Below are 27947 nucleotides of genomic sequence, written 5' to 3'. Positions count from 1 at the left end.
TTTTTAATTCACTAAAACTGCATCTACCCCAGGTCATTTTTTCCATAGATCTGAATGCAGATCTATAGAACACCAAAATTAATATTCTTCAATATCTCTTTGACCAGCTATTTCTTCAATGAGTTTAGAAGACAGACAAAACTGTCAGCTCCTACAGCCTAATTTCACAGTACTTACCGATAGACTTAAGAGATTACACTGTAAACCATGTAGCTGATGAAGTGGATACAGGAATTGAGACATAAATATTTGATCTGTGTTGATACTAGAGAGCTGCAGAACAGGCACAAGTAGTTTGTGTTAGTTCAGTCTTTAAAGGAAACATTCCAATCGCTGTTTTAAGGAAAAGGTGGCTCACTTTAATAACCACAGGCATTGGTCACTATTTAACAAGACATTCTAAAAAAGTAATCACAATTTGTCTGATAGTAGTTTACAAGTGGATGGTATACATTAAGATACAGAGGTAGAAGTTCACTTTTACAATGCTTCACTAATACAGATTACCAAATTCAAGGCACAAAATTGTTCGCTTTACAAAAAATACTGTAAAAATGTCATTTGCTGTTCTACAATGTGAGTACGGCTCAAAAAAAAAAATCTTTACAACCTTTCATGTTCTGCATGTAGAGTTGCATCACATATTATTCTATTTTTCCTTTGCTAATAATTGGAATATGACCAGCACTTACATAAACAGTAAGTATCTCAGCTAAATTGCTTTGTCTTTTAGGCACAAGTCCAGTTACAGAATTTAACACAACAGCTTCCTTGGGGGGTGGGAGAACTCTGTCAGAAGTAAGAATGAGGAGGAAGAAAAGAAACATGTAGTCCACAACAGTAAACTGGACTCTGACATATAAAGGGAAACAGAACAGAGCATATTTCAAATCAAGGTACTTGAAAAAAGTCAGCTTAAATCACTGACTGAATTCCTAAAAAAACAGATGCCCAGTACAAGTTTTCTCTGACAGTACGTAAGACATTCATTTGCCTTTGAATCGGCAGACTTACAAATTTCTTTTAATCTTTGTTTAAATAGAACAGACAGTTGCAACAAAAGAGAATTACACCACAATTTGGCCATGTGTCCTTTAGAGAGCTTGGGTCAATGAGTGAAGAGATGCATTCAGAAACTGTCCTTGAATTTACTATAAGATCATGAGCAGTAGCTTAAATGACAAGATTTCCCTCCCTCCCCCTTTCCAATTAACATAGGGAAAGTCAAACCATTTCTGAAACATTGCATCTTCTAGCTGGAGACAGCTCTGAGAAGCCTTGGCAGGCTAAGGAAGAGATATCACACAGTGCATCCCTACAAGTAGTATGGCTAGTTTACTGTACATACAGTGATATTCTAAAAGGACAATGGTGGCAGCTACATCGTAAATTCATCTGACTTACCTATCACATTTCCCAAGTACTCTAGTCAGTTTTATTTACAGTATATAAAAACGCACTGATTTTTAGAGTTCAACACACAGGTTTAGGACCCAAGAGAATGCCACATTAAGATGCTGACATTTGCATCTGTTAGATGCAAGTGCACTTTGCAATTCAGTCATGTAACATTATTGCATTCACCTATAAAGGCTAGTCCATCCAAAACTGTTAAATTCCATTTTTTGCTTCATTGTTGTTTGTAGCCTGTTTCCGTTGAGCAATGAAAGGATACATACACTTGTCTGCTCCCAAAAATCGGTACATGCACACAACTGCTTCAAATGGCAGAATACTGTGAAAAAGAGGTTATAAATGTGTTAGACAGCATAAAACAAAACCTCTGCTTACATATACCTTTAAGTATATGCACTTACATGTACTATGTACTTGGTCTCCTTAAAAGCAACATAATAGCTATTAAGTCTTAAAGACTTAAAGGATTTTTATTTCACAGGGATACTTGGAGAATTGAAATTCTAGAGTCCCAACCACACAGGCAACCAGAAAGGAAGAAGCTGTTTATTCAAATCCCTCCAGCTTAGACCTGATTTTCTGTTTCTTCACAAGCAGTGTGATAGCTTGTTTTAAAGAAGTGGGGGGGAAGGGGGTGGGGTGATGGGGCAAGGGCATCACAGAAGGTCTACTCAAGGCAAAGCATCTGCTGAAAGCCACATCAGCAGAGGTCATCAGACATTTAAGATATTCTTTAATGTGGGATTAGTGTTAGTTAATGCCATTCTTTGATCACCAGATGTCTAACAACCTTGATTTATATTCTAAATGCAATCATCCATCCTCAAAAAGAAAGGTCCAAAGTAAAAGAGAGCAATTTCCTTTTTTCCCCCCCTCCAGATAAAATTCCAAGAGGTGATTATGTGATAGGTACCTGGCTACAGACCCTCCCTTCCTTCTCGAATGCACAATATATTGTTTTTATTTCAAGAGTAGCACTCAGGGGCTCTAGTGAAGGACTGAAATGGGATTCCTCAGCCCCTGGAAACAGCAGCAGACATTCAGTGGAAAGCAGTGCACAATTTCCAGTCATCAGGAGTAATGACCACTGAAGCACCAAGAAGTAGATGTCACTGGTACAGGTGTCCTCACTGCCAGCAGTACTGCTTGTGCAGTAGTGACTGGAGGGCCTTTGATCTAAAGGCTGCTGCCTGGGGCATGGATTATGCAGAAGCTTTGATCTCCCTGTTGGAAGCTAAAAGGGCCTTTGATGTGACTGTTGCTGCATAAGGCTCTGCTTGTGCAGGAAGCGCTGAAGCACCCTCTGAGCTTCTGCTCGAAGAAGTTAGTTCTTAAAGATACTGACAGTGGCCTCCATTTGTTGGCAGAATAGATTCATATATATGCTCTTCCAGGAAGAGGTGAGCAGTAAAGATTCTTCTATTCTTAGGTGAGCCTGTCCACCAGGAGAGACTTGAGGAGGAGAACCACTTTGAAAGTGGAATAAGAGTCACCAAGGTTTTCAGTTTCAACCATCCCTCACAGAAGGAAAATAACACACTATATTTTAAAGGTTTCCCCTATATATTACAGATTTAAAACAAAACCACAGACAGCTCTGAAGCTGATCTCCACAAACTAGAATTCAAGTGATGTTGCATCAGAGAAATTGAAGCAACTCCTGCATTACCCTGTATCATTAAAGTGTCAGCCTGGTTACAGATGAAACAGTTTCTATCCAAAAAACTCTAGTGTATTAGAACAAAAATAGTAACTCCTTTAAATAGTCCTTCCACAGACTTCTACTCTGAAAATTGGTTCCAAATGTGCAGGTTTTCAGTTTATCTACAATATTTGTGCAAGTTCTGGAGAGTCTGCAGGCAGGACCTCCTACATACTGGTTCTAGACATAAGTGGGTAAATGTTAGTCTGCTGCCTCGTGCCCCATTCCTAGAGAGAATCTCAAACAGTGGACATAAAAGTCTGTTGAAAAGAAAATAGGAATCTAAGGAGGATGGGAGATACCAGAAGGTTAAAACAAGGATGCATAAATACATGGGATCTCAGGTTTATGCAGCTTCCCAAGCAAGCAACCTACAAGCAGCAAGCCAAGAGAGAGACTTATGAATTCTAACAAAACCACACCCATGGTCTGTGTGGGTGGGTGTTTATATCCAGGTATTGGACATGCTCCTGTATTTTACTAGTATTTTGTGCATTGTATTGCCAACTAACTGGGACTTCAGCTCTTACCTTTTCATGAAGGTGACCATATACATGAGGCGAGGTGTGCAGATCATTGGCTGGTCTGTAAGGATAGCTCTCATAGCCTGCTTCACACAGTATTCTGGTTTCAAGGGTGGAAGGAAAGGCTCAATTTCTTTTCTGAAATATTCAAGACAGATTGATATGATACATAAAGGACCATAGACCTCAGTGAAGAGTTCATTAACTCACTTTCTTTGGAACTTCTTTACATTCACTGTTAAATTACAAAGACTATAACTCAAAAGTCGCATTGCCTATGTACAAAATGACAGAAGACAGCAAATTCAGAAATTCTCTTTTTTGAGTAACACTAATGTATACTAAAGCAGATATAACATTTACTTTAATATTTTTCATGGTAACAGTTGAGTTACCTTCAGATACTTTTATGGCACTACAAGCACAGAGCAGAAGGAGAATTCTACTCACCTGATCCTGCACCCTCTAAACATTCCTGTATCTACAAGGTAAGGGCAGACTAAAGTAGTTTTGATTCCGTCCTTTTCAGCAGCCTTCAATTCATGGCTCAAAGACTCATGGAAACCTACAGCTCCAAATTTGCTGGCACAGTAATCCTGTGTTGGCAACAAACGAAGCCAAAAAAAAAAAAAAAGGCAACACAGAAAGGACAGATATGAATGAGGTTCAAAGTCAGCATACCTGAGGTGATTCTGCACAGATTTTCAAAGCAACAACAAAAGACACCCACTGAATAGAGCATCACATCAACTCATTTATCACTTTACTTTTGAGGCAATTAGCCCAGAATCATGAGAGCAGGAAAGCTGAATGTAGGAGGATATTACCTTGGATTCAAGTCTTTGAATCAGGCAGGCTTGCATGACAAGTTACTCCAATTACCGGTTTGCTTAATAATAAATGGTACAACAAAGGACTGAGATATCTAATACTACCTTGGGTCACATTTGAAAACACTTGGAGAGCTGGCACAGCATAGGCATAAAAATCTTAATGGTGTTATTTTTAAGATTAGTTTCAACAGAAGACATAATGGAGTTTTGAATATTTCTTTGAGATAATATACTAAATTCAGCAAAATAAAAAATAATTGCATAGACAGCAGTAGCATTTGAGTTTTCTGTTGGATACGTCCATCTCTGCTGGTGGTCACACCCACAGGAAATCCTTTGTAGCTTTCTCAAGACAGTAAATAATCTACGAAGGCTTGAATTACACCAGCTTCATTCATTTGTGTTATGAAACACTGTGGTTTAAGGCCCTGGACTGAGCCTTACCTGTATGCAAAGAAGCCTGTGTGCTTATGGGGTAATATGACCATTATTATTTTAGACACATTAATTTTTACTAACTGAATGCTTTTTGTTCACACTTGCATTTATACTAATGACTCAAAAAGCAAGACAATAAGCTCTAATCCTAACCTGTTTTTATGCACCAAACAAGTCTCACAAACTGGAGTTCTCAAACAGCTGCTAGTGAAGCAAGTGAGACATATATTCTGGAAGGTTTACAGCCATTTCCTCACAGAAACAACAAACAGAAAACATCACTTTTGAAAGCCTTTGGCTTTAAGCTTAGCATTGAAGATCTTGCCAGGAGTAAGTGGTCAACTTTCAAGTTGCTAAATTTATTCAAAAGATCATTTAGCATTCTGAAACCCTTAGCCATTCTCAGCTTTCAGTGAGGTGGCAAGTCCACCATCCAAGTAGATGAATGCAATGGCTGCCTGAGTCCTCAGGGAGCCATGTGTTGACATGCTACCCATCACCACAGCCTCCAAGTATCTTTGAAAATCTGACTTCATTTTCTCTAGCTGATAAAATTAAAAAAGCTTATCCTAACCAAGAAGTGTCAATTTTTTTATAAAAGTATAGTCTAACAAACCTCCACTCCAGCAGTACTGAATAATCCCAAGGAACTTGCAACTGTCACGATGTGTCCATGGTTCATTTCCAGCATCTTGGGAAGGAATGCTTTAGTGGTCTAAGAAGTGAAAAAACAAAACACACAAACAACATAAACAAAAAAAAACCAAACAAAAAAACCCCAAAAAAATCCAAACAAAAAAACCCAAAACCAAACAAAAAAACCAGCACACCATACCATGAACAAGCTACATTAGTAGTAAGTTTTCAAAACCTCTCGCATTTATTATCAAGAATATAAAAGTACAATGATTGTACTGGTTTTGAACTTCTGAGTTTGTCAAAAATGTCAACAGAAAATCTACAGCTTGTTTGTGAATTCAGACAGCACGTCAGCAAGGATTACATCTCCAGAAAACCTAAGGTTAAAGGATCAATTGAGTTCAGACATGTTTATTTTTCTGCAAGAGACTAGTTATCAGAAAGAGATAATTCGACCTTAAAATGGAAGTCACATTTTTTTAAAGACAGAAAAAGGAATGCAAAGTGTTTAATTACACCATCCAGCACATCTGTTGAGACCAGTACCAATTATCAGTTCTAATTACTGAGAGTGTATTTCATAAGTTAGATATGGCTAGTTTTATCCAAATAACTTATCACCTTGGGCATTTTACATTAAAAGAAATACTAAAGGAAGAGTCTTTGCTGATGTTACTTTTTACTTTTTACAATACAATAAACACCTGCTAGTCTAAATTATTTTCCATCTTTATTAGTATCCATAACATTGTTATAACTAAAAAGACAAGATATATATTTGTTACTAATTCCTTAGAAGTTTAAAAATAAAAAAAGATAAAGCCAAAGCAAGTCTCAAGATGAAACTTTCATTTTAACCTCCAGTTTTTATGTTTTGATTATAATAAAGTTTGTTTCTGATCTGAGTCAGACTTAACACCTTTAAAAAATTAAACTTTAAGCAACAAATTGAAGGTACTTGCTAGAAGATCACCCTTACTAGATTATGTACCTTTGTCATATCTCTCTTTTGAAGTTGACTCAACACTTTCTCATTTTATAAGCAGAGTGCCATATATGCTACAAAAATCAATGAATTAGTAAAATGGCATGTGTAGTTACAATGTACTTTGGTTTCTAGGTTGTCAGTGTACCATATGAGATCACTTTTAAATTGCCCAAGAACTTCAGAAAACGCTTTTTAACCACAGACATGCCTAGTTAATATATCAATCTATTAGTGACAGAGCTACTAGTCTAAACTCACTCAGTACTACTCAGTTTAAACCTCCCAGAAACCTAGTCTGCCCATGTAATTTGTATCCAAACTCAGAGCATGAAAATGCCCCTTAAGTATTAGCTACTTGCTTAATTGTTGGTCTGAGTAATGTCAGCTGCATTCTTTAAAAGACTTGCAAGCTACAGCTGAATCCATCTAATTCCATTCTTAGGCTGTCTGCATTTTCCAATCATAGACGTCAGGACAGTTTTGCTCTAATGATTTTCACATGTTCCTGTACAACATTTTTGCCTGCAGGTGTTAAATGACTAATCCAGACCTCCTAACACCACACAAAAGAGTGTTTTCACTGGACAGCTGGCAGATGATAGAAGATTAACAGACCTCCTGACTCCCTGCCTTTTCTACTGTTGATTCATACAACTCCTAGATTCTGTCATAACTACAAAACGAAGCTAATTATAAAAAAATAATCAGAGCAAGCTGCCTTGCATTTGTTTCTTTCCTCATGGCAGGGATCTCTAAACCTCTTGTACTGAGCCTCGGACAAGAATTCAGTTTGCTCTTAAACTAATCTGTGCCAGGCACACAAAGTTTCAGCCTCTCTTCCCTTGTTGCATGGCAACAAAGCCCAGTCATCACCGGGCAGTGCCGACTGAAATCGTAAGAGGCTTCGCTTGGATGGCACTGAACTTTTACAGAGTGCTCTTTATCCGGAGCCTGCCTTGCACACTCCAACACCAGCGGTGTGGTACACTATCCTGGGTGCTCTGTGCTATCCCTATATGACATCTGTGCCCTGACTCAGTCTTGCTAGAAATTTACTCCCCTCCAAAGCATTTGTCAGCTCCATCATCAGTTTCCACTTATGTCTCAGCTATCTGTCCACATCACATTGGAATGACTGAATGCCACCTCCCATTGCAGAAAGCTTGATAATGCAGTCTGAAGCTCTGGCTGCAAACCACAGCAACTACAGGAAAGGGGCAATTGCCTTGAGTTTTTCTAGGGGGAGAGCAAGAAGGGAAAGAAGTAGTAATAGATTTTTTTCCCTACCACTTTCAAGGCATGAATCAATGTTTTCTTCCAAAAGATAAACAGGCAAGTGCACCAAGCTATAAAGTGCACCCTTACTACAGCACTGCTTTTTTCCCTCCTCTTTTTTTTTTTTGTTGTTAATATGATGAACTATATATAACTAGGTGTCCATAAATGTCTATATTTAGCTATGGCTGAAGAAGAGAATTTTAAGAGTCATATATATAAATACGGGAAATAACCAGAATAGTAAATTGCAGAAAGCCCACTAATCTATGCTACACTGCTTGAAAGCAAAAAGATTACAAAATCTGAGTTTTCAGGGCTTGTGGCTAAAGTAACTCATTTTCAACCAGAAGAAATTGGCACACAATGAATAAAGCCTGTTGAGCACACTTTTGGGTGACGTCTTCAGCATCTCAAGTGCAGACTGAACAACTCCCAGTGCAGAACTATAGTCACTTCATGTAAGTCATCTCTTAAAAAGTCATTTATGGCCACATAGGAAAAAAACACAGCTCCCCTGCTCTAAAGACAATTAGCAATTCATAGAAATCTTTGCATGAGACCTCAGTGCTCTGAAGCAGCCTGTTCAGAGCAAGCCCCTGTACTTTGTCATGGGATGTTATCCCACAAATCCATTTAAAACCTGAAGCTGAGGCAGTCTATAAAGATAGCACAACTATCACATGTAGGAAACTTTGCAGTCAACTATCAACATCTCAGATAAATGGGTGTCAGAGAAAGTCCTCTCGATTGCTGCCACCCTCCAGCCATCTGCAGCAGCTGGGAGTCAACACTTGAAAACAAGCACTCTCAGAGGCAGACACACCCTATGGGGGGATGCATTTCCAGGCTCAGAGTAATGGTTTGCCCACTGCTCCTCCCAGCCTCCTTTCGCTGGGAAAAAACAAACCCAAAGTGAAGTTATTCTTTCGTTGTATAAGCAAACCCCAAATAAATCAGTGTTCTTCCTGACTTTCTGGCACAGCACACTTTCTTGATCAAAGCAGCTTTCTCTATACTCTGGTCCCCAGTTTTTCTGCACGTTACATAAACCAGATCAACCTAGTTTCTAGTTTCTTTCAGCTTCAGCTACATCTACCTACCAGACCTGAAGTCTTCTGTGTTCTTGTTGTGCTGCTGAGAAACTAGTTAAGAGTTTGACTGGTTTGGGGCAAGATGCCTCCTGGGTGGCCTTCCCATCTGGAATTTGTCTGAACAGGTAGCACAGCCCACATTAGTCTTTGAGGTGATGCATGGACATGCTAATCCTCCATTAAAAAAAAAAAAGTGTTAGAAGATACCAAGCAAGAAATGTGTTTTGTCCATGGCATCAGAGGTCATGAACCAGGCCCCCAAAATAATTCAAATCAACTCAAGTGATTTAATCAAACTATCTGCCTTCTGGTTTGATCCTTGAGGTTTCAATTTTACCTTTCACAGCTGCAGAGGAAGACATTTAAACAAAACATTGAAGTACTTAAAGCCAGAGCTAGGCCATTTATTCATGACAAACATACCAGTTTTCAACACTGAGGAGAAACAAATAAGTAGAATATAATGGATGAAAGGAATTGTGTTGTGATGCATCAGGGTGAAGAATCAGAAGTTATGCAATATTCAACATCAAGAAATGCAAGTTAAGCATCCTCTTCACCCAGAATTAGCTTGCTTCTTTTTTTTTTTAATTTAGGAAAGAAAAAACCCAAATCCCAAAAGCATAGTGAAAACATGAATTTTCTAACCTGCAATATACTTTAGACACACAAACTAGGTAGGATAGATAGAACATATGAAGCTGTTCTGAACAAAGAGCAGAGCTAGTTTTTAAAGTTAGTTTAACCTTTAAGATTTTTGGAGCGTAGAGATCAATATCTTCTAAGTTTATTCCTCTATGCTTCTGAATATACCAGTAAGAAAAAACTATTCCCAGTAGCTGTAACCAAACATCTATTTCATGTGCACACAGCTTAAATGACTTATTTCTCACAAGTGTGAAACTGAACAAGCATTTACATGTCACTTCATAGCTTTCGTAATCTGTTCTCAACATTTTGGTTTACGGCAAATTAACTTCTAACAGTCTAGCACTTCTTCCCTCCCCTTCCCCAAATTCTTTAGTTCCATTCTTAATGAAACAAAACTCAAAAGATTGTGCAACACAAAGAACAGCACAGCTGCAATGTCAAGACAAATTAGTCTAAATACAGCAAATGAGAATATGAAGAAATACTGTGTTTGGGAAAGTGATTTTTTAATTAAATTTTGGATTAATTATTCTTAAAGAAGAAAGCAAGCAGAAAACAATGTTAGCTGTATGCAGCTCAACACAATGGATACTGAATGCAGAAAACATACCAAAGTAGAAAAGTACGTGCTACCTCATGTTTAGAGAGTTGCCTTTGTATCAAAGAAAGAAACAAGCAGGTACCAACACATGAGGTCCTTTAAAGTTCCTATTTTTCAATACAATAGGTTTCTTCATACTTTCTGCCTTCTGTCAAGAGTCTTTTTGAACTATTTTGATGGCATAAACAAACTGCACTACTGTAAAGTAGGAATCCCTTTATACCAAAGGAATAGCTCATTTTCCACACAGCTCCTTCAGGTAAGGAAGATGGAAAGCATGGGGGTTTTTTTCGGGCTTATCTAAACAGGTGAGTTTTTACATCACTAGTTATCCACAACAGTGGCATACTGGTATAACATAGAGGATATTTCCTCCCAAGCCACAGCTACTCCTGACTGCCAGGGCCTCTGCCTGACAGCACAAACGCATGCAACATTCGGGTAAATGTATTGTTTCAACTTCATGTTAAAAACTATTCAGCCAGATCCAAGAAGCAAAACTGGTGTGGTTAGTCAAGGACTTGCATCCAGACATCTCTGGGAACTAAGGTACCAGAGACTATAACTGCTTGCTGCAATCTGTGTTAGCTAATCCTGTAACTCACAGTGACAAGAAAAGGGTTTTTTTCTAAAATACATGTTGTTATCTCCTCTCCCTCCCTTAGCATGGACATTCAGACTTCTTTTCTTCCCATTATTCTCCACAGTCCACAGCAGAACATGTTGCAAGTTCTCTTACTCCTGTGCGGGACAGCATGTGGCCACTCACTCTACCTAATAGAGAGACTTCCACATGCCCCAATTTCTCATTCCATTCCAGTAACTAAGAAATGCACAAAGGTTTGACAAAAGTGCACCTCTAACTCTTCTGCAGACAGCCTGTGGCACCCTTACCTTAAGTAGGTTTGTCCAAACTATGCAGTACAGTACCAATGCACTACTATATGTTAAAAGGAAAAGGAAGGTGGCTAAAAGGCAGAAAATTCCCATGGCAAGCTTATCAGTAAATACACTGAAGTTATTTTCAGCTACAGTCATACATCCCAGCTTATTTCAGTAGAAAACAACTTTAAATATGTTTTATAAACACAGGTTAAAACCTCGCTTATAGGATAACATTGAAAGTCATCACCAAATAGTTTTAGAAGAGGCCTTGAAAATATACCCTAGAACTCTTACTCTCAAAGGAAAATTTATTCAAGTTAGAGGCTATAATATTGAAAATGCCTTCTCAAGCACCAAAGCATGAAGTTACAGCCTAGATTTAACCATTTTTTTTTCCTTCTAGCTTTTTCATTTAGTTCCAAAGAGAACAGAGAATAATTACTTGTAATTGCATTATCATCTCAATTATTTTTCCCATATAATCTCCACATCCTTCTTAAATTCCTTCATACAAGCATACTGAAATAGTGGGCTAAATTGAGATTAGTAGCTATGCTAAGACTACATGAAAATATCAAGTACTGAGCTGAAGACTAGGGAGACCACACAACACAAAGGACATGGCTCCAACAGTAACAGGCTGAATGTAGCAGGCAGACAGAAGTCTACAACTACTGTTGACCTTGCTAACACAAGGGACCAAAGCTGTACTTTAAAGGACCTCAGATGTCTCTACTGACTGTTTTCAAGAACTGTTGGGCCCCTTCTGGATAATTAGCTGCTGTCTAAGTAAATATTTGACTAGCTGTGGAAATTAGAATAATTTTTGATCTTTGGCTTCTATTCTCAAGAAACGATGATGAAAAATAGGTCAGAATTACACGGTCTTCCTAAAGTAGTGAATAAAAAATAAAATCACATTTCTCTGAATTTATGGGTCTACCCAGATCCTTTTTATGTGAAAAGAATCAGGAGATAAACATGACGTCCTCAAGCCAAGCTTCCTTAGATGGCTGTATTAACTATTCAAGGATTGTTCTCAAGTGTGCCTTGCACAGACCCTGCATTTAGAACAAAAAAAGCTAGACCTTCCAATATTTCATCTCAAAAGACGTCCCTTTGTTATTTATCTCCTAGCAGGCAACACAACCTTCAATTTCTCATTAAAGCTTTATTTGTCTTTCTCATAAAAACCCACTGTTTTGGGGCCATAGGGATTCCTTTAATAATGTACTACACCCGCAGTTAATGCTTAACATACATGCACAGTAATAATGCTACAGTTGCCTTGCAACCAGAAACTCATGAAAGAACAAGATAGACTTAAAAGAAATCTATAATGATGATGAGTACAAGGAAGCAAAGCCACACACAAACTTTCCAATACCTTGGATAGGCTACATTTGCAGGCAGAGTGAAACTGCAGATAAAAATCTACTCGGTTTAAGAGGTGAAGGTAATACCCAGAAGGAGTAAGTCACAATTAAAAGCAACATCAGGTACTTTAAAACTGTATTTGATTTACAGAGAAATAAGCATATTTTCTCCTCTCTCCAACTCTGCGTGAAATACTGCACTGAAGTACATGAAGTCTTATATAGTAAAAGCATAAGCTATTACTTAAATCACTTGTTTTATAATTTATCATTAATTTACGGAAGTGATTTTCTCCACCCTCACAATGGATCTATATACATAAAATCTCCTGCTTCTTAGACATATTTCATCAGCTGAGAAGCATCAAAGTTGTACAAAAATAGGTGCAATCTTATTTATGGAAGTTTGTTAGTATTAACAAGTATCTTTCATGTACCATTTCCTAAAGAACAGGTATGCTACAGTCCATATTTATGTTACTACATTGTTTAGCATTTGTATTATTTAGGGTTCAGTTCCAAAATTTCTCCAATTTTTAAAGCCAAGAGCTGCCACTTTTTCCTATGAATGGTTCAGTTATTGTAGTGGTTCCTCTTTTACATGGAGTTAACTCACGTTAAGTGTATCAGAAGAAAGATGAAACTGAATTAAGTAGTTTCCTTAATCAGAGCTCAGTGCCACAAAGCTGTTTACAATGGGTAGACAGTAAAGATAAGATAAGTAATGCTATTAAACAAAAAAAGCACACAGGAAACTAATACCACTAGTTATCTCTCAAACATTAATCATTGATTTCCACTCTTTACTACTAGAACTAATTATGCTATGCCTAGGGCAACTGAACATTGCCTGACTAAATTGCCTTTTGTATAGCTTGTTAACAAGGCTTAGTTGAAAAAGGCTGTGTCCACAGAGACAGGGATAGGAAAAATGCTTCGGAAGGACATTGCAACAGAAATTTTTATTACTGTTGCCTTATCATGTCTTTACATTGGTTTCCCCATCATTTCTTTTAAGGGCTTAATTTCCTCTGTTTTACCCCAAATTGGGGTAGAAAATAGCTTTGTTCTCCCTCTCATCTGAAGTGTAGGTTAAATACTCAAGAACACCAGCTATGTAATAAAATTCTGGCTTCAGAAACTTTCCTCTCAAGAGTCAAGGTGGAAAAGATATCACTGCATCAGCTTTACAGTGCTCTGCTGCTACTCAAACTCCAAATGCTCTTCAGTAAAGCTTTCCTGCATCCCCCACTGCTGCATCACTCTAGATTTTGAGTGCACCATTATCTAGGGCAGGGGTTTAGGTACACAGAGCAGAGCCAAAGATAGCACTGATTTCTCCTTAAGAACATTTCACTTCCATTTAGAGGGTTCACTACTTTATATGCTTTTTGGGCATGAAGAAATTCAGGTATTCAAGCTAAACTACCCTTGTTATTGCTATACCAGCAAATGGAATTTAGATCCTTTAGGTTACTGGTATGTAGTCTCCACCTTTCTGCTCCTAAGAACTTCCTAAGAGGAAACAGATTTTAGATTTACATGCTTTTTAAATTACTTCCCTCCTCAGATGTCAGGCTTGTCCTGTAAAGTATCCAATCTGTCTAAAGACTATATGCCACCAGTTATTTCTGTGGAAACATTTAGCTGCCTTTAATGGACATGCTTGTATATATACACTACCATAAATGCACACTGACTTGTCTACTTTCTAGATATTGCTTGGTTGATGTATAACTGCTTCCTATATATGTAGTAGTATACATAACTGATTATATATTTTGATCTGTTTCCTCAAGAGTTTGCAAGTCTTTGATTTCATATAGCTATGAAAAATGAAGCACCATGTCACAGGTTGCCCAGAGAGGTTGTGGAAATCTCCATCCTTAGAGGTATTAAAAAGCTGTTTGGACAGTGGCCTGGGTCCCTGGCTCTAGGTGGCCCTGCTTGAGCAAGGGGGATAGACCTGATGATCCTTCCTGCCTCAGCCATTCTGTAATTCTCCACTTAAGTATACCAATTCCTTACTCAACAGCCCATTCCTTCTTCCTCTTCTAGAGGAAGTAGTTCACAGGCCAGCAGAGACCTTGCACTCAGTCTGTATGTTAACAGCAAGTTTATCAACACAGAAACTTAACTAACTGGAAAGGATGCTGATTCTTCTGCCACATCTCTCCTGTATCTCTCCAACAGGAGCTCTTGCCTATAATAAATTATCCTGCTCTCTCTGAAAGTGTCTGTTCCACTTCCATTTCTCTTTTTCCTTTGGTCTCAAGTCCCTTCAGCCAAAAGGAGAGCCCAATGAAGCAGTGCAGAGCATCTAGATTAATTTATTGTGGAATTAACATTTTCAGCTGAGTTCAGAAGATACACATACCATACGGTTTTCAAAAACTAATTATTATTCCCCTGGCTATTAGAAGGCCTCCAGTAACCACTCCCTTGTCAGCTTCTTAAGGGTATTCTGAGCCCTCACAAACTATTCTGCCCACTTTGAATTTTAATGGGGTTTAAAGCTTGGTCAGAGCCATCACATATTGGATTCTCGACAGCTAGCAACCAATAGGGCAAAAGACAGTATCTCTACTTAAGCAGTGTCAAAGTGCAAAACATAAATTGCTGAGGATGTTTGTTGTGAGTTTCAAATGCCAAATTAATCTAAAAGATGAGAAGGAATAGCAGTAGGTAAGATGGCATGGCAAGAGAGTTGTTGGAGGCCCAGCTATGTGTTTAGCCTGCCTTACACTGCAAAACAAGCAAGTCTAGACTAAAGTGGAACTTGGAAACAAATGTGTACCTGCAGACTTCTTCAGACAGCACAAACTTAGGGCATAATCAAGCATGAGAACTGAAGGTTTCAGAGTACTCCTGCTGAAAAGATGACCTCTTCCCTCCCACCCAGAGGCATTTTATTAGACAAGTTGATATTTATTCTCCATAAAATTAATCTCATTCTACTCTCAGACTATCATAGCTACCAAACCACAGTTATTAGTCAACTTAAAGTATTACACAGTTGGCAGCAGCCACTGAAAAGCAAGATACAATTTAAAGAAAATGAATCCTTCTGCTCAGATCTACCATATTAACATTTGAGCTTTCTATGTACCCAAGATTAAACACAGAGTTCCAACACAGCTGTGACAGCACAATTACACTCCTATAAAATTGGAAATTTACGTTACAAACCAAGCAGGTAGCACCACCAACCTTGTGTTCTTCCACAGGCAGATCTATCTGTAAAGATGACCAAATTGGCATTTATTCAAATGTCATACTGAAGTTACTTTAGATTTTTCTGGTCAAGTGATACATGAAGTTAACACTTGCCTACTCCCTTCCACAAAAGCTGGTTTAAGCCCTGTTGAAGTCAAGTGACTAGAAATTCCTTGTTTATATACTGACAAATGGCTGTGTCAAAGGATCTGTAGTGTTTCAGAGCTATGTTGACATTAGTGTAACAAACACATTAGTTCCTCACTTTCATTAGCACAAGTCTGCAGCAAATGTCCAACCATTTGGAGAGCAGTTATTTATTGCCAGCTATTTGATAATCTTGACAAAAATGAAAACATGCCCATGAGTCTGTTAAAAATCCACATAACAAATTCATTTTAGGAAAAAACTATTAGATAAGACCTCAGAATATTCTGTTCAGGGAACAAGAACACAATTCAACTTTTAAATACACATTTTTCTCCAGCTTGCCATAAGCTTAGTCATCCTCTGGAATATTTTGTAAAACTTGGTATTTTAGTCTACAGGTTTCCAAAACATTATTAGAGAACAGTATTGTCAGAACCACCTATGGAAAATGTGAAGTCATCATTCATGTTTTATAATGTATGTAGCAGACCTTTCACGAAGTGGCTAAGCAGAAAAGGACTGCCTCACATTTTATAGACAGCTTAAGGCCAGTATCTCCATTGCAATGCAACTGCCAGAGTCCTTGCAGGCAGATGAAGCTGAGTCACTTTACTCATACTGCCCAACTCAGTCACCAAGTCCTTGTTTTGAATCATCTGTTTTATAATAAAGAAAGTGATTATGCTACAACTGAGTATCTCACAAGAACAGGTTTAGAAAGAAAGCCTCCCTTTTCACATTTAGTGGAAAGAGAAAAACAGAGAAGATGATATATCTGAATAGAGATTTAGCCTCAGTATTTGTTTAGGAAACAGTAAGACCCTAAAAGGCTACAACTTCTTATGAAGTAACTCACTGACCAAGCAATAGCATTTTTAAAATGCATGGAGCTTAGAGGTTTTTGAAATACTTCGATATTTCTATTTTATACTTCTCCCCAGCCTTCAAAAAAAGAGTGTGCAGAAAATAGTCTTAGCAGGTAAACTTTTGCTTCATAAGCCAACAAAGGATAAAACGATCAGAAGACTCCAGCTAATACACTGACTAAACCAGCAACTAATACAGTTTTCAAAGATTCTGCTTGCACAGGCATTTTAACCAAATACCAGCAAACAACTCACTTTCTTAGGAGGTGAATTTTCAACGACAGAGACACGTCCTTTGCATGCCTGTGGAAACTGCTTAGTTCCCATAAGCTGAAACATGGCTCTGGCCAGATTTTTTCCACATTCTGTGTTAGTACAACTGATTTCCAAAGAAGTCAAACAGTGCAGTGCACTGCACTGACATCACTGCTCGTGATGATAGACAACAGCAATCATAGTATTGGTTCCAGGCAAATAAGCTAAAACTGTTAACATAACATTATATGATGTGTACAGAAAACTAACTTGCCTTTATCTAAGGGTTTTTAATAAAGTGTAATTAAAATACTGCCATCTCTTTAGAAGTCAAGTTTTACATTCAGACTGCTATGCAAGTAGCAGATTTGCTACAGCTCGGAACCATTTATGACTACTTAACTATTTAGAGGCTATAAATCCTATTCCAAAAAAAGTCTCCAAGAATGAGGTTTCATTAGGATAGCCACAGAGGCCCTGTTCAAAGCTACATGGTTTTATCCTATCCCTTCTCATCCCCACACACTCACTACTCCAAGTCTGAAATGTTCATGCAGTGATTCTAGTCTCTAAATAGAAAAACCAACCAATTTGGACAAGTTTTCCCTCCCTGCCCTCCAGCCAAGCTGAACTGGCTCACCCAAAGACCAGGTGAATATGAAAACTAATGCAAGGTAAGATGCAGATTCAAGGGGCGGTCCCACGTGACAGCTTGCCACTACTAAGCTTCCTTGTAGTTTCATCCTAAGTCAACAGAAATTTTGGACAAGTTACTTTTAAGCATACACTCATGGGCTTTTCCAAAACAACACTGAAAGGAGAGTGCTCAAGAAGCTGTCACACAAGTTCAAACAGATGGCAGAAGCAAGCAGCACTAGGGCACATTCAGGTGCAGAATTCAACAGCCATACAAACTTGAATTTCAAAAGGCTCACACCAAGTCAGCCACCTCAGCTCCACAGCTGTTCTGGCATTCCTTGGCCTACCATGCCCTCCCATCCCAGTTGTGATAACTCACTGGTGTCAAGTGTTAATTTGACTGACATATAAATCATTATGCTAATATAATTATTTACAAGAACAGGGTGTTCATTCAGAAGTGTAAGCACAGACATAAATCTCTCCCCTGTTTGTGACACATCTTCTTTCAAACCAAACCCTCAAACCCCAAGATTCTATGAATCTCAAAGTCTGTGTCTACTCATCTATATTATAAATGCATTTGGAAAGACTTTTCATTTTTTTTAAACAGATTAAGCAGCCTGAGACAACAGGTAAAAGTTTATAGCATCACAGGTAAATCAGTTTGCCTTTGCAGAAAGACCTCTGCCATTTTTTACAAAAGACAGACAGGTATCAGTAACTCAGTTTTACCATCACTGTCAATAGCCAGAAACCTCAAAGGTCAAAGGGAGCAAGGCTTATCAAGTGAGTGATGTGCTGGCTTTTACATACAGAGAACTGTGGAAAGATTTAGTACTAGAGATACATAAAAAAACCTTTCCTTCCCCCAAAAGCCCTGGAAGTGAAATCAAAGCATGAGAGGCATCGGGAGAGAATAATAGTTCACAGCTGATAAAGATAAAAGTAGAAAAGATTTAAGAACTGCAGTGCTAAAGTGGCAGGGATGGTGCTAGAAAACATAACATTCATCTTTCCTCAGCCTGTCCAGTCAGAGTAATTGATGACACTGAGAGCTATGAAAAAGGATTGCTTACCCTCACAGATCAGTTCAGACAGGTTTTAGGCAGTGATGCAAGCACTGGGTTAGCAGGACACTTAGCTGCATCATAATTAGGATTGCTTTTCTCCACCGTTGAGCACATGAACACACCTGTCTTCTAGAAGTCTGCTGTAGTCACTTGGTTATTACAGAAAGTTAATAACATAATGACATAACATTAACTTAGCTGTTTTTCATAAAATAAAAGTGGACGTTACTTGTAAATAGAAAAATCTAGAGTTTAAACTCCATTGCCCTCCTCACCTCCACAGAACAAGGAAGGTATGCAATCTTTAGATTAGTATTTCACTGAAACACTGAAGAGCCACTCTTTCTGCTTCTAGCAAGGTTAGGCACCATGCTGTCAAAGACTATCATCCCATTCAAGGTTTTCCTGTCTCCCCAAAGCCTCCACAAGCAGCAGCATAATTGCAGACCAATGTCAGGGCAGAGGTTTGTGCTTATTCAGCTGACCTACCTCATTCCATAAGAAGGAGGAATTTAACCATCACACTGCTTGCTCATCCAGGACCATGCTTTCAGAGTAGATTAGCAATCCTGAAAATATTCATATAGTTTGCTGACATGCCTCTGACCCCCAGAAAAAGTCACAGAAGATTGAGGAGTGAGATTATCCCAAGTGCTTACCTCTGCAAGCCATACTGCAACTCCAGCTTTATTTTAGATGACTGTAGAATTGCAAGCCACTAATAATTGATTAATACTTCAGATATATTTCAAGTAGTTTGAGAAGTCTTGGCATGGTGTCCTCAGGACAACTTTTCTTAACAGAAATTTCACACTGCTTTTCTGTGAAACATATCACTGTTTTCACCTAAATTCTTCAAGCTTTATATAGTTTAGTGCATGGAAGTAACTGGCTGATCATACTTCATGCTACCGTCTTGGACACCAATCTACAGGCAACAAACAAGTAATGCATCACAATCTGAGAATCTCTATTTTCTGTTCTTCGAGAGTTTAAGATCCAGACACCTTTCAAATGGTGCAGCAAATTCCAAAGTACATCTGAGAGAAGCTATTGAAAAACCTCAGGTATGACTGAAGCAGTGTAAGAAAAACATTCTGAATGGTCATTTTAGATTTGTTAACTAACTGGGATGAAAATCAAATACTTTACATCATCGACAAGAGGGAAGGGAAATGCACAAATTCAGGTGCCATTTGAATAAAAGAAGTCAGCATTCTCTACCAGGCAAGGAAGATGCCCTAGCACAGAAAGTATATGTAGGAAGGTTGGTGTTGTAATACACTCAAAGAATCTTCAGTACGATTTCCCACAGCCCTGATGGAAGTCTTGTTAATTAACTAAGAGTGCTATAATCTCTTTTGCTCAGACTCCTCAATATGTAACTACTCATTTGTCATCAAAATACAGTAGACAATGAAGAAGCAGGATGGAGAGACTAGAGCTGAGAAACACGTGGAACAACTACAGTTCGGTCAGCAGTACTGTGGAATCTCAATTATAGATGCTCAAACTTATATGATTCCTACTCAAGGCAAATGAAGAGGTGTTTTGCAAAAGACTAAGACCTACCTACCACCCCATCCCAACATGGTTAATTATGAATGATGGCTCTTCAGATGAGTACATTGCCTAAGTCATTTTTATCCTCACCTGTGACTATTCTGAAACTGATACATGATTGCTGCTATGGCCAGAGCTCAGACATACAGGTACCTAACTAAATGGTTTGGGTTGGTAACCTCACCGAAAAAGGAAGAGAAGACTAACAAAAAAAACCCTGAAAGTTTGAGTGATCACTATAAATAAAATATGACTACAAAGCTAAATTATAGATACATAGATACACAGATTGTAAGATACAGGTCACAAAATTAAAGATTGCATGATGGTGACAACTGTGCTTGACACAACGCTAGACATGACATAAATCTGTGAGGAAAGCTCTGAACTGCTAGTGTTGTGCTCACTCCAGCTTCAGAAATATATATCCATTCATTTATTCTCCAAAACTTGTGTTAAGTACATTACTTTATAAAGTAGGGAAGGGCAGATTTTGGGGCATGCATCTGGAAGACACTACTTTCTCAACTGATAGATTCCCTCAATTTTCTTGAGAAATGAACCCAAGAACATAGGAGCAGCAGAACCCTAACAAAGCACTTATAAGTTTTAAGTATGACTAATATGAGTATTTCCATAGCTAAGAGTATGATTGCTTTTTCCTTCATACTCACTACCCAGCATGCTACCACAGTATATGAAACACATGTGCTGTCCAGGGTAATTTACTGGTGGCATGTAGTTGGAATAATTTTGCAAGGGAAGAGTTAGTTTTGATGATACTTTTTGGATCACATACATATGTTTTGCTTGAACTTGATCCAACTCATTTTTCAATGGAAAAAAGTCAAGAACATGTAGATTAAACTTTGTAAGTACACTTGTGTGTCTTGGGGTACATTATCATGAAAGTTAAAAAACAAAACAAAACAAAATCAATTAAAGCTGCTAACTCCACTCATTCAAAATACTAAATATAGCTACCTGGCCCTTCAGTGGAATATTGTCTGTGTATTTGATCATAGGTGTCTGAATTTGATGACAAAAATTAATCTGCTATGCTAATAGGCCACAAGACTCAGCACAGTATAGTTTCAAATAACATAGGATGCTTTTTCTTCTATAGAAGATTCAGAGTGCACATTAAGTGTAATACTTCCATATTTGAACTAAACAAACTATAGGCATAAGTGAGTTTTATTTAACACCAAGGAGCTTGAAGAGACTACAATTACAATACATAATTACTGATATATTATAGACAACTATAAGCCACTGTTACTCTCCAAGTAACCCTGTCAGTCTAATTAGGCTGATAAGAACAGCAGCTGCATAAATGGGTATTTGATTTAGTAACTCTGTATTAACCATCTTTCCCAGGTATATTTAAATTTTAGAGGTTTTACACTATTCACAAATGCCCTAAATACTTACCAATATTTCCCTCTTTAATTAGTATTTATCTCTTCCTGTATCAAGGTCAGGCCACCTAGAAAATTACTTCAAAATTCTTACAGATATGCCAGCATACATTTAAAAAAAAAAATCAAGTAATCTGTAAATAAATGAATGTAACTACTCCAGCTAAGAAAGGAGTACACAAGGCTTTAAAAATTCTGGGTCCTAGTCTCTCTCTACATGGATTTTTTTTTTTTTTATATGACAGAGCTAGAGGAGAATGCTTTTGCTTCCCCCTTTTGGTAAGTTGAAGAGAACTGTAGGAGGAGACGAAGCTGAAAGATTTGGAGTATCCACATGACAGAAACACAGATCACTGTTCTCTCAGAGCTGAATACTATGGATCTGTTGTACAGGAGGACCTTCATATAAGAGATTTTCAGACCCTGCTCATCACCTCACCCTTGCCCCAACAACCAAATCTAGAAGCATTTCCCAGGTGATGCACAATATTAATATCTATCTATCCATCAACAGATAATTCTTTCAGAAAATAATGTTAGAGTAGGTGCAAGACTTGCAAACTGCCCCAAAAATAAGAGTTTGTATAGCAGTTTTAGTCAATACAGTGGTGCAATCTAAAGCACAGTATTTTGATACTTAAGCTTTATTGTAAAACTACAAGAAAAAAAACCCCTATATTACCCAAAAACTGATTAAGCAACAGCTTTAACTTATACTGTGACTTAACATTTTTAAAAATTTGAATCCTGACATATGACAGGAAGAAAACTTCTTAGTCTGCGGAAGTTCAGTTTTAATAATTGACAAGTGCAGCCAACTAAGTTATTATTCTTGCAACAGACCGGCAGGAAAGATAGTGTTACACTCCTGCTACAATGTTATGCATCTGCAAATTATAGTAAACCAGAGCTGGCTTGTTTCAAACCAGGAACGCATTTTGTCCCTATGTTTTCAATATCAGAAGCATGCAAGTTATCACAGCATGAAATAACAGGTTTTTAATACTGCAGCGGATTTTATGCTGTGGAAATTGCTACATGATGCAGTGGTGACATGTTTATATAGAACACTCATAGTAAGGATTACACAAATCATAAATGTCAGCAAAATGGAAAGCATCTGTTTAGGCTGTGGCATGCTAAGGATCTCTTGACTGCCAGTTTGTGATATGGTACACAGCCCAGCTGAAGTCACAACAGCAAAACAGTGACAGATTTTCATGTCACCGCCTACTGCAGAAGTTGGGCAGCCTTCAGATGGTAGCTGCTAACATAAAAGCAAGCTCAGATCACCTGCATTCTGCATGGAGAGCAGGCAATCAATCTTATGTCAGATGTTTCAAGGGAACAGTACTAGAGCCCTACTTTCAGTTTTTATATAGAAGCACAGTGAGGTTTGATTAATGACCAAGGGATGAAAAAGAATTTCCCCTGAACCACAGTAAAAAAAACCCCAAAGAAGCAAAACCCCAGAAAGTACAGAAACTTAACTACTGAAGCAATAATACATGCAAGAGCCATGTCTTTACAAAATCCATTTACAGCTTTTTGGACTAAACACCCTCCAAGAATAGTTAAAAGCCTACATAATGCTCCAGAGTATTACTTTGCTTTTGGACCACCAGTTTAGCTGACATGGAAAAGACTAGCTATATAAGACTTCACACATCTAGACACATTGTTCTATTTAAGTCAGCATTGACTTGCATCAAAAAAGTTGGCTTCAAATCAGCTGATTCAGATGATATCTTCTGAATTAAGTAGTATTACTTTCAACAGAAGTCCACCCACTATTGGTCAAGCCAACCTTTTCTGGGATTGTGGAGCGGAACACAAGGAAAAGAGCTCTGCCAACAGCAAAAGAAAAGAGGAAAAGCAAAGCAGGACACAGACACAGGATCTACAGGAAGTGTACATACGAACAGATCCTCAATTAAACATAAAGGGTGTTGACTGCTCTTTAAAAACTTAAGCCAAATTCTCAAGTTCCACAGTTCAGACCTAGCTATACCTTCTTGGAGTATTGGACTAATTGTTTTTTTAATTTTTAAGTTACTTCACACTAACATTTAGGGATGAATGGAACTGCTATGGAAACCCAATCATAGCAATACTAGACTCTAAGTTTAGTTTTCTATTACTATAAGAGACTCAGAACACACAGAGTGCTTTAAAAAGGTTTCTGAAACTGTTATAAATAAGTGTATGACTTAGGCCTGAAGGAAGAACAGCTGGAGAATTTAGGATCCTCCCATATTTTAACTCATAGTGATGTCATAATTTAGAGCTCTTGGAACTGTCGATTTGGCATTTAAACCACATCAATAACAGTCATTAAATCTAGTGCACATCTCTATTGGCTTAAGCACCAACTTAACTTTTATGAAGGGGAACATGCAGAGCTCTTAATTATAAGAAGTCACATGAGCTTTCTCAGAACCTTTCAGATTGCCTTAAAATATACTTTCAGAGTTCAAGTGTTTCTAAACATACTATCTCGTATGCACTGAGGTTTAAGCACTCTCTCTGCAAACTTTACAATACATTGGAAAGAGACTGCTCTGCCATTAAGTGTTTCACAGTGCAGATTTGAAGGGGCTCCTTTAGGGTTATGAAACAGCATTTCACTTCCACATTAAAAAAGTTCAGTTTGGGAGGGCCTTCTAAGTTTTGAAGATGCAGCTTTGTACAAAATTTTATTATGAACAGGTAAGACCAGTAAAAGAAGGTTTAAGTTGAAATATATTTCAGATTGCTTAATCCTTTCATTGTTATGCAAGTGTATTTCATAACCTTATTTGAAGAATCAAAGAGCAGTTTTAATACTAACAATGGTCTCAGTCTGACAGCTAATGCTAACCCAAGTGTGCATCATGCCCTCCTTCAACACTCCAATTTATGTAACGCCACACCACTGTGGGTTTAAAAATAAACCACACAGGAAAACAAGATTTAGATGGACAAAAAGAGTAAGATCACATAGCTTGTTCTCCTCGATTAGCATCTCCTAGCTATGGAGACAATACCATCCCAGAAACCATATTAAAGATTTTCTTACTTCTTACAGGCAGCCCTCAGAGAAAGCTATGAGGACAAATACGCAGGATTCCTGAAAAAGTGTTCTTGGCTTGATTTCTTGAGAAATCTTTTTTGCTTTTCCTCCCAGCCTTCAAAAGCAACAATTTGCCTCCAAGGCAATTCAAACAACATTTCCAGCAGGAGTTTTAAACATTTTCTCCAGAAATGTGCAAGCTTGCTATTGTAGTCATCATTAAAACAGCACCTTAAAGCTGCTAGTGTGCTGGCAGAAGAGCATGTGAGGAAGGCTGAGAAGCCATTCATTAACAGTAATAACCTTTAAGCAGATTCAGAGGTTATGCTTGTAAAGGTTTTCATATCCAGAGTTACAGAAATGGGCACAAGACTTAGAACTCTAGATTCTGGGAGGATATAGTTGATTTAAAACTATTTGTTAGCAATCTTAATACCACGATTCCTGTTAAACAGAAAAGTTAGTTCACAATAAGAAATCCCCAAAGCAGTGAGCTTGTAAATGAAAAGGAGAAAGTGCAGATCTCAAGAAGTTAAGCAACAGCAGTTCATTTCCCAAAATTAACTGCCGAAAAGGGCAGCAGAAAGGACTTTATAGTTACCCAGAAGTGCGCGTGGCAGTTGACCATCATGGTCCTCTCAATAAGCTCATCAGGACACTCCAGAAGATGGTGCCCGGAGACCACACCAGCATTGTTAACCAGGACAGACACCTCGCCAACCTCCTTGCGGACCCTCTCAGCTATCGAGTAGACATTCTCTCTTTTGCCCACATCACAGGTGTAGGTGTAAACCTGCAAGTTGCAATGGGGCAGCGCATCTTTCTCTCCATCACCAGCTATTAAAGAACACAGACAAGAGAACAGAAGGGGTGGGGGAGCAATAAAGTTCTTACTCGCTTTTTGACATTCAAACAAGTAGTCAAGTGTAAATAGCAAATACAATCCCAAAACAGCAAAACTTCCATTTACTTAAGGTGTCAGTGCACTACACAAGAACTCGGCTATTTACTACCGCTGTCAAAGTGCTTTAAGAAAAGCCGCAGGTTTTAGAGCCGCCTCCGGAGCCCAAGGCTGCGCGAAAAAGGTCTGCGCTCAGCGCTGCGGGAACGGGGCCGGCTCCGCCTGGCAGCGGCAGCCGCGGGGGTCCGACACCCCCGCGCCCGGCGGTCTCCGGCCCGGAGCCGATCTCACGGCCCGCCGCTGGTGAGGTAGCCCCGGGCCGGGCAGGTGAGTGGCGAGGGGCAGTGCCCGGAGCCCGCCCCGGCAGCGCGGCGCTTACCTCTGGGGGCGGCGGTGGCCGCCTCCTCGGCCATCTCCCGGTAGATGTGCCGCACCATGCCCGCCGTCTCCTCGTTGCTCTGCGTGTTGATGTCCCACAGCACCAGCAGCGCCCGGCGCCGGGCAAACTCCAGGGCGAAGAGGCGGCCCAGGCCGCTGCCCGCCCCGGTGATCAGGCACACCTGCCCCGCCACGCTCTTCTCCTTGGGCCGCACTAGCCACTTGGCCGCGGCCAGCACGAACGCCCACAGCACTCGGAAAGTCACCACGAAGAACTCCAGCAGGATGTTCATGCTGCCGGAGCGCGGGGGGATCCGCGGGGCCGGCGGCGCGGAGCCTCCTCGCCGCCCGGCTCCCACCTGGGGCCGCCGCTGCCCGAGACCGCGCGCTGAGGGCGCCGAGGGAGGCTCAGCTCCCGGGGTCCCGCCGCCGAGCTCCCCTTCTCCGCCCTCGGCACCCTGGGCACCGCCTCAGTCACACACGCCGAGGAAGGAGCCCGGACACGGCTCTGCCCGCCCGCTGCTGCCACCGCCCTGTCCCGTCCCGCCCGCGGCCCCGCTACTGGCAGTGCACATCTTGCTCGCTCGGCCCTCTATATAGAGCGGACTAAGCGGCCGAGCCCCGCCCCTGGGCTGGCCCATCCCGCCCCGCATTCCCGGGACCCCCCGCCCCCGCCACGCCCCGCCCCGCCAACAAGGGAGGTCCCCGCCGGGAACGGGAGTGGGAGCGGCTGGAGCTTCGCGCGGCTCGGGGCGGGAATCCCGGCGGCTCCCCCCGCCCCCGGCCTGAGACTACATGTCCCGGGGTGCGCGGCGCCCGTCGCAGCGCCATCTCGGGGTGGCCGAGGGCGGCCGGGCAGCGGCGCAGCTGCCGCAGTGTGGAGCGGGGGAGCACGAACGGGCGCTGAAGGTCCGTGCTCGGGGCAGCGGCGAGTGACCGGGAGCCGCCGGGATCCCCGCAGGATGCCCGGGACCCGCAGGCCTCGGGTTTCTCTGCTGAACAAAACCCCGATGGTTTTTCGGTCCGTCAGCCAACTTTAGGGCCACTGGTATCTCACCAGCCACAGACTTAAGTGGGAGCTCACAAGTGCCAGCACACGGAACGTATTTTTTTTTCTGTGCGACAACAGCGGCCTCTCCCTATAGATGGGCACCCTGCGGCCCCTCGGCACCCGAGCATCCCACTCCAGGGCATCTGCCAGCTCCAGACGATGAGGAGCAGAGCGTGCCCTTGCAATTTCCCACAGCAGGACTTATCCCACTGTCTCTGCCCTCCTGCAGCCGCGTCCCTTTCTTCCTACGGTGCCCTTTTGTTCCCTGTGCAGCCACCAGTTCTCAGAAAAGTTGTTGAAGCTTTATATTTGTGACAGCTGCCTCTCGGATTTAGCAGAAATTGGAGTTCAAAAGTTCTGGAAAAATGTGCAGACAACTTCTTCTTTACTAGATATTGCAGGTGTTTTAGTTCATATTTGCGTGATTTTAATCACTCCCTTTTATAATATTTCTAATGAGATCAAGTGATAGAAACGTCTACTATTTTAAAAAATCAGCATCCATACAGCTGTAACTAGAATCCCGAGTATTCTTAATGACGTTCTCGGGTGTTAGTGCCACCCGGCACCTCTGCGTGTTGTCAACAGACAACAAATAAAACCAGCAAACGCAGAGCTCGCCATTCCTTATTCCCAGCCCTCCTGCCCACAGTTCTTTTATACCGGACAGTTCTTTGCTGCTCGGAGTTCCAATGATTTCCCTTCTGCCCGTACATGTGTAATGATGTGCCGGCACCTCCGTAGGTGATTTTAGGAGCACAGGTATGATCAGAACAGGATCAGACCTACGACCCACAGCCTTAAGCAGCCTTACAAGCCGCAGCGCTGTGCTGGGCAGCGCTGTTTCTCGAGACGCCTCCCTTCTCTACCTGTGCAGTTACTAATTCCCTATGGCGAGCCCAAAAGATGTCCAACCTAATGAAAGCACATTCCGGCACCAACGGAGCCCGCAGTTCCCAT

The 27947-nt window shown here is 40.1% G+C and overlaps 1 protein-coding gene across 1 annotated transcript; it reads right to left on the bottom strand.

Annotated features, from left to right (window-relative positions):
• Positions 1-336: 336 nt before the first annotated feature.
• On the bottom strand, positions 337-26502 carry RDH10 (retinol dehydrogenase 10). Its single transcript, XM_027638936.1, has 6 exons — positions 25938-26502; positions 25259-25494; positions 5530-5628; positions 4093-4238; positions 3649-3780; positions 337-1735 (listed from the first exon to the last, which is right to left on the bottom strand). Exons 1-6 carry the CDS (start codon positions 26227-26229, stop codon positions 1612-1614), a joined length of 1029 nt encoding a protein of 342 aa, XP_027494737.1. The 5' UTR covers positions 26230-26502; the 3' UTR covers positions 337-1611.
• Between the last annotated feature and the right edge of the window lie 1445 nt (positions 26503-27947).

The sequence above is a fragment of the Corapipo altera genome, unplaced genomic scaffold (genome assembly GCF_003945725.1).
Source record: "Corapipo altera isolate COAL_440 unplaced genomic scaffold, ASM394572v1 49, whole genome shotgun sequence".
Lineage (NCBI taxonomy): Eukaryota > Metazoa > Chordata > Aves > Passeriformes > Pipridae > Corapipo > Corapipo altera.
Note: the sequence above shows the minus strand (reverse complement) of the source record. Positions and strands in the feature narration are given on the sequence as shown.

Coding starts and splice junctions, on each gene's coding strand:
- RDH10 (XM_027638936.1), bottom strand. CDS start 26,229: ATGAACATCCTGCTGGAGTTCTTCGTGGTGACTTTCCGAGTGCTGTGG. Junction 3,781..4,092: donor TTTAGAGGGTGCAGGATCAG/GTGAGTAGAATT, acceptor TGAATATTTCAG/AAAAGAAATTGAGCCTTTCC. Junction 1,736..3,648: donor ATGGTCACCTTCATGAAAAG/GTAAGAGCTGAA, acceptor TCTTTTTCACAG/TATTCTGCCATTTGAAGCAG.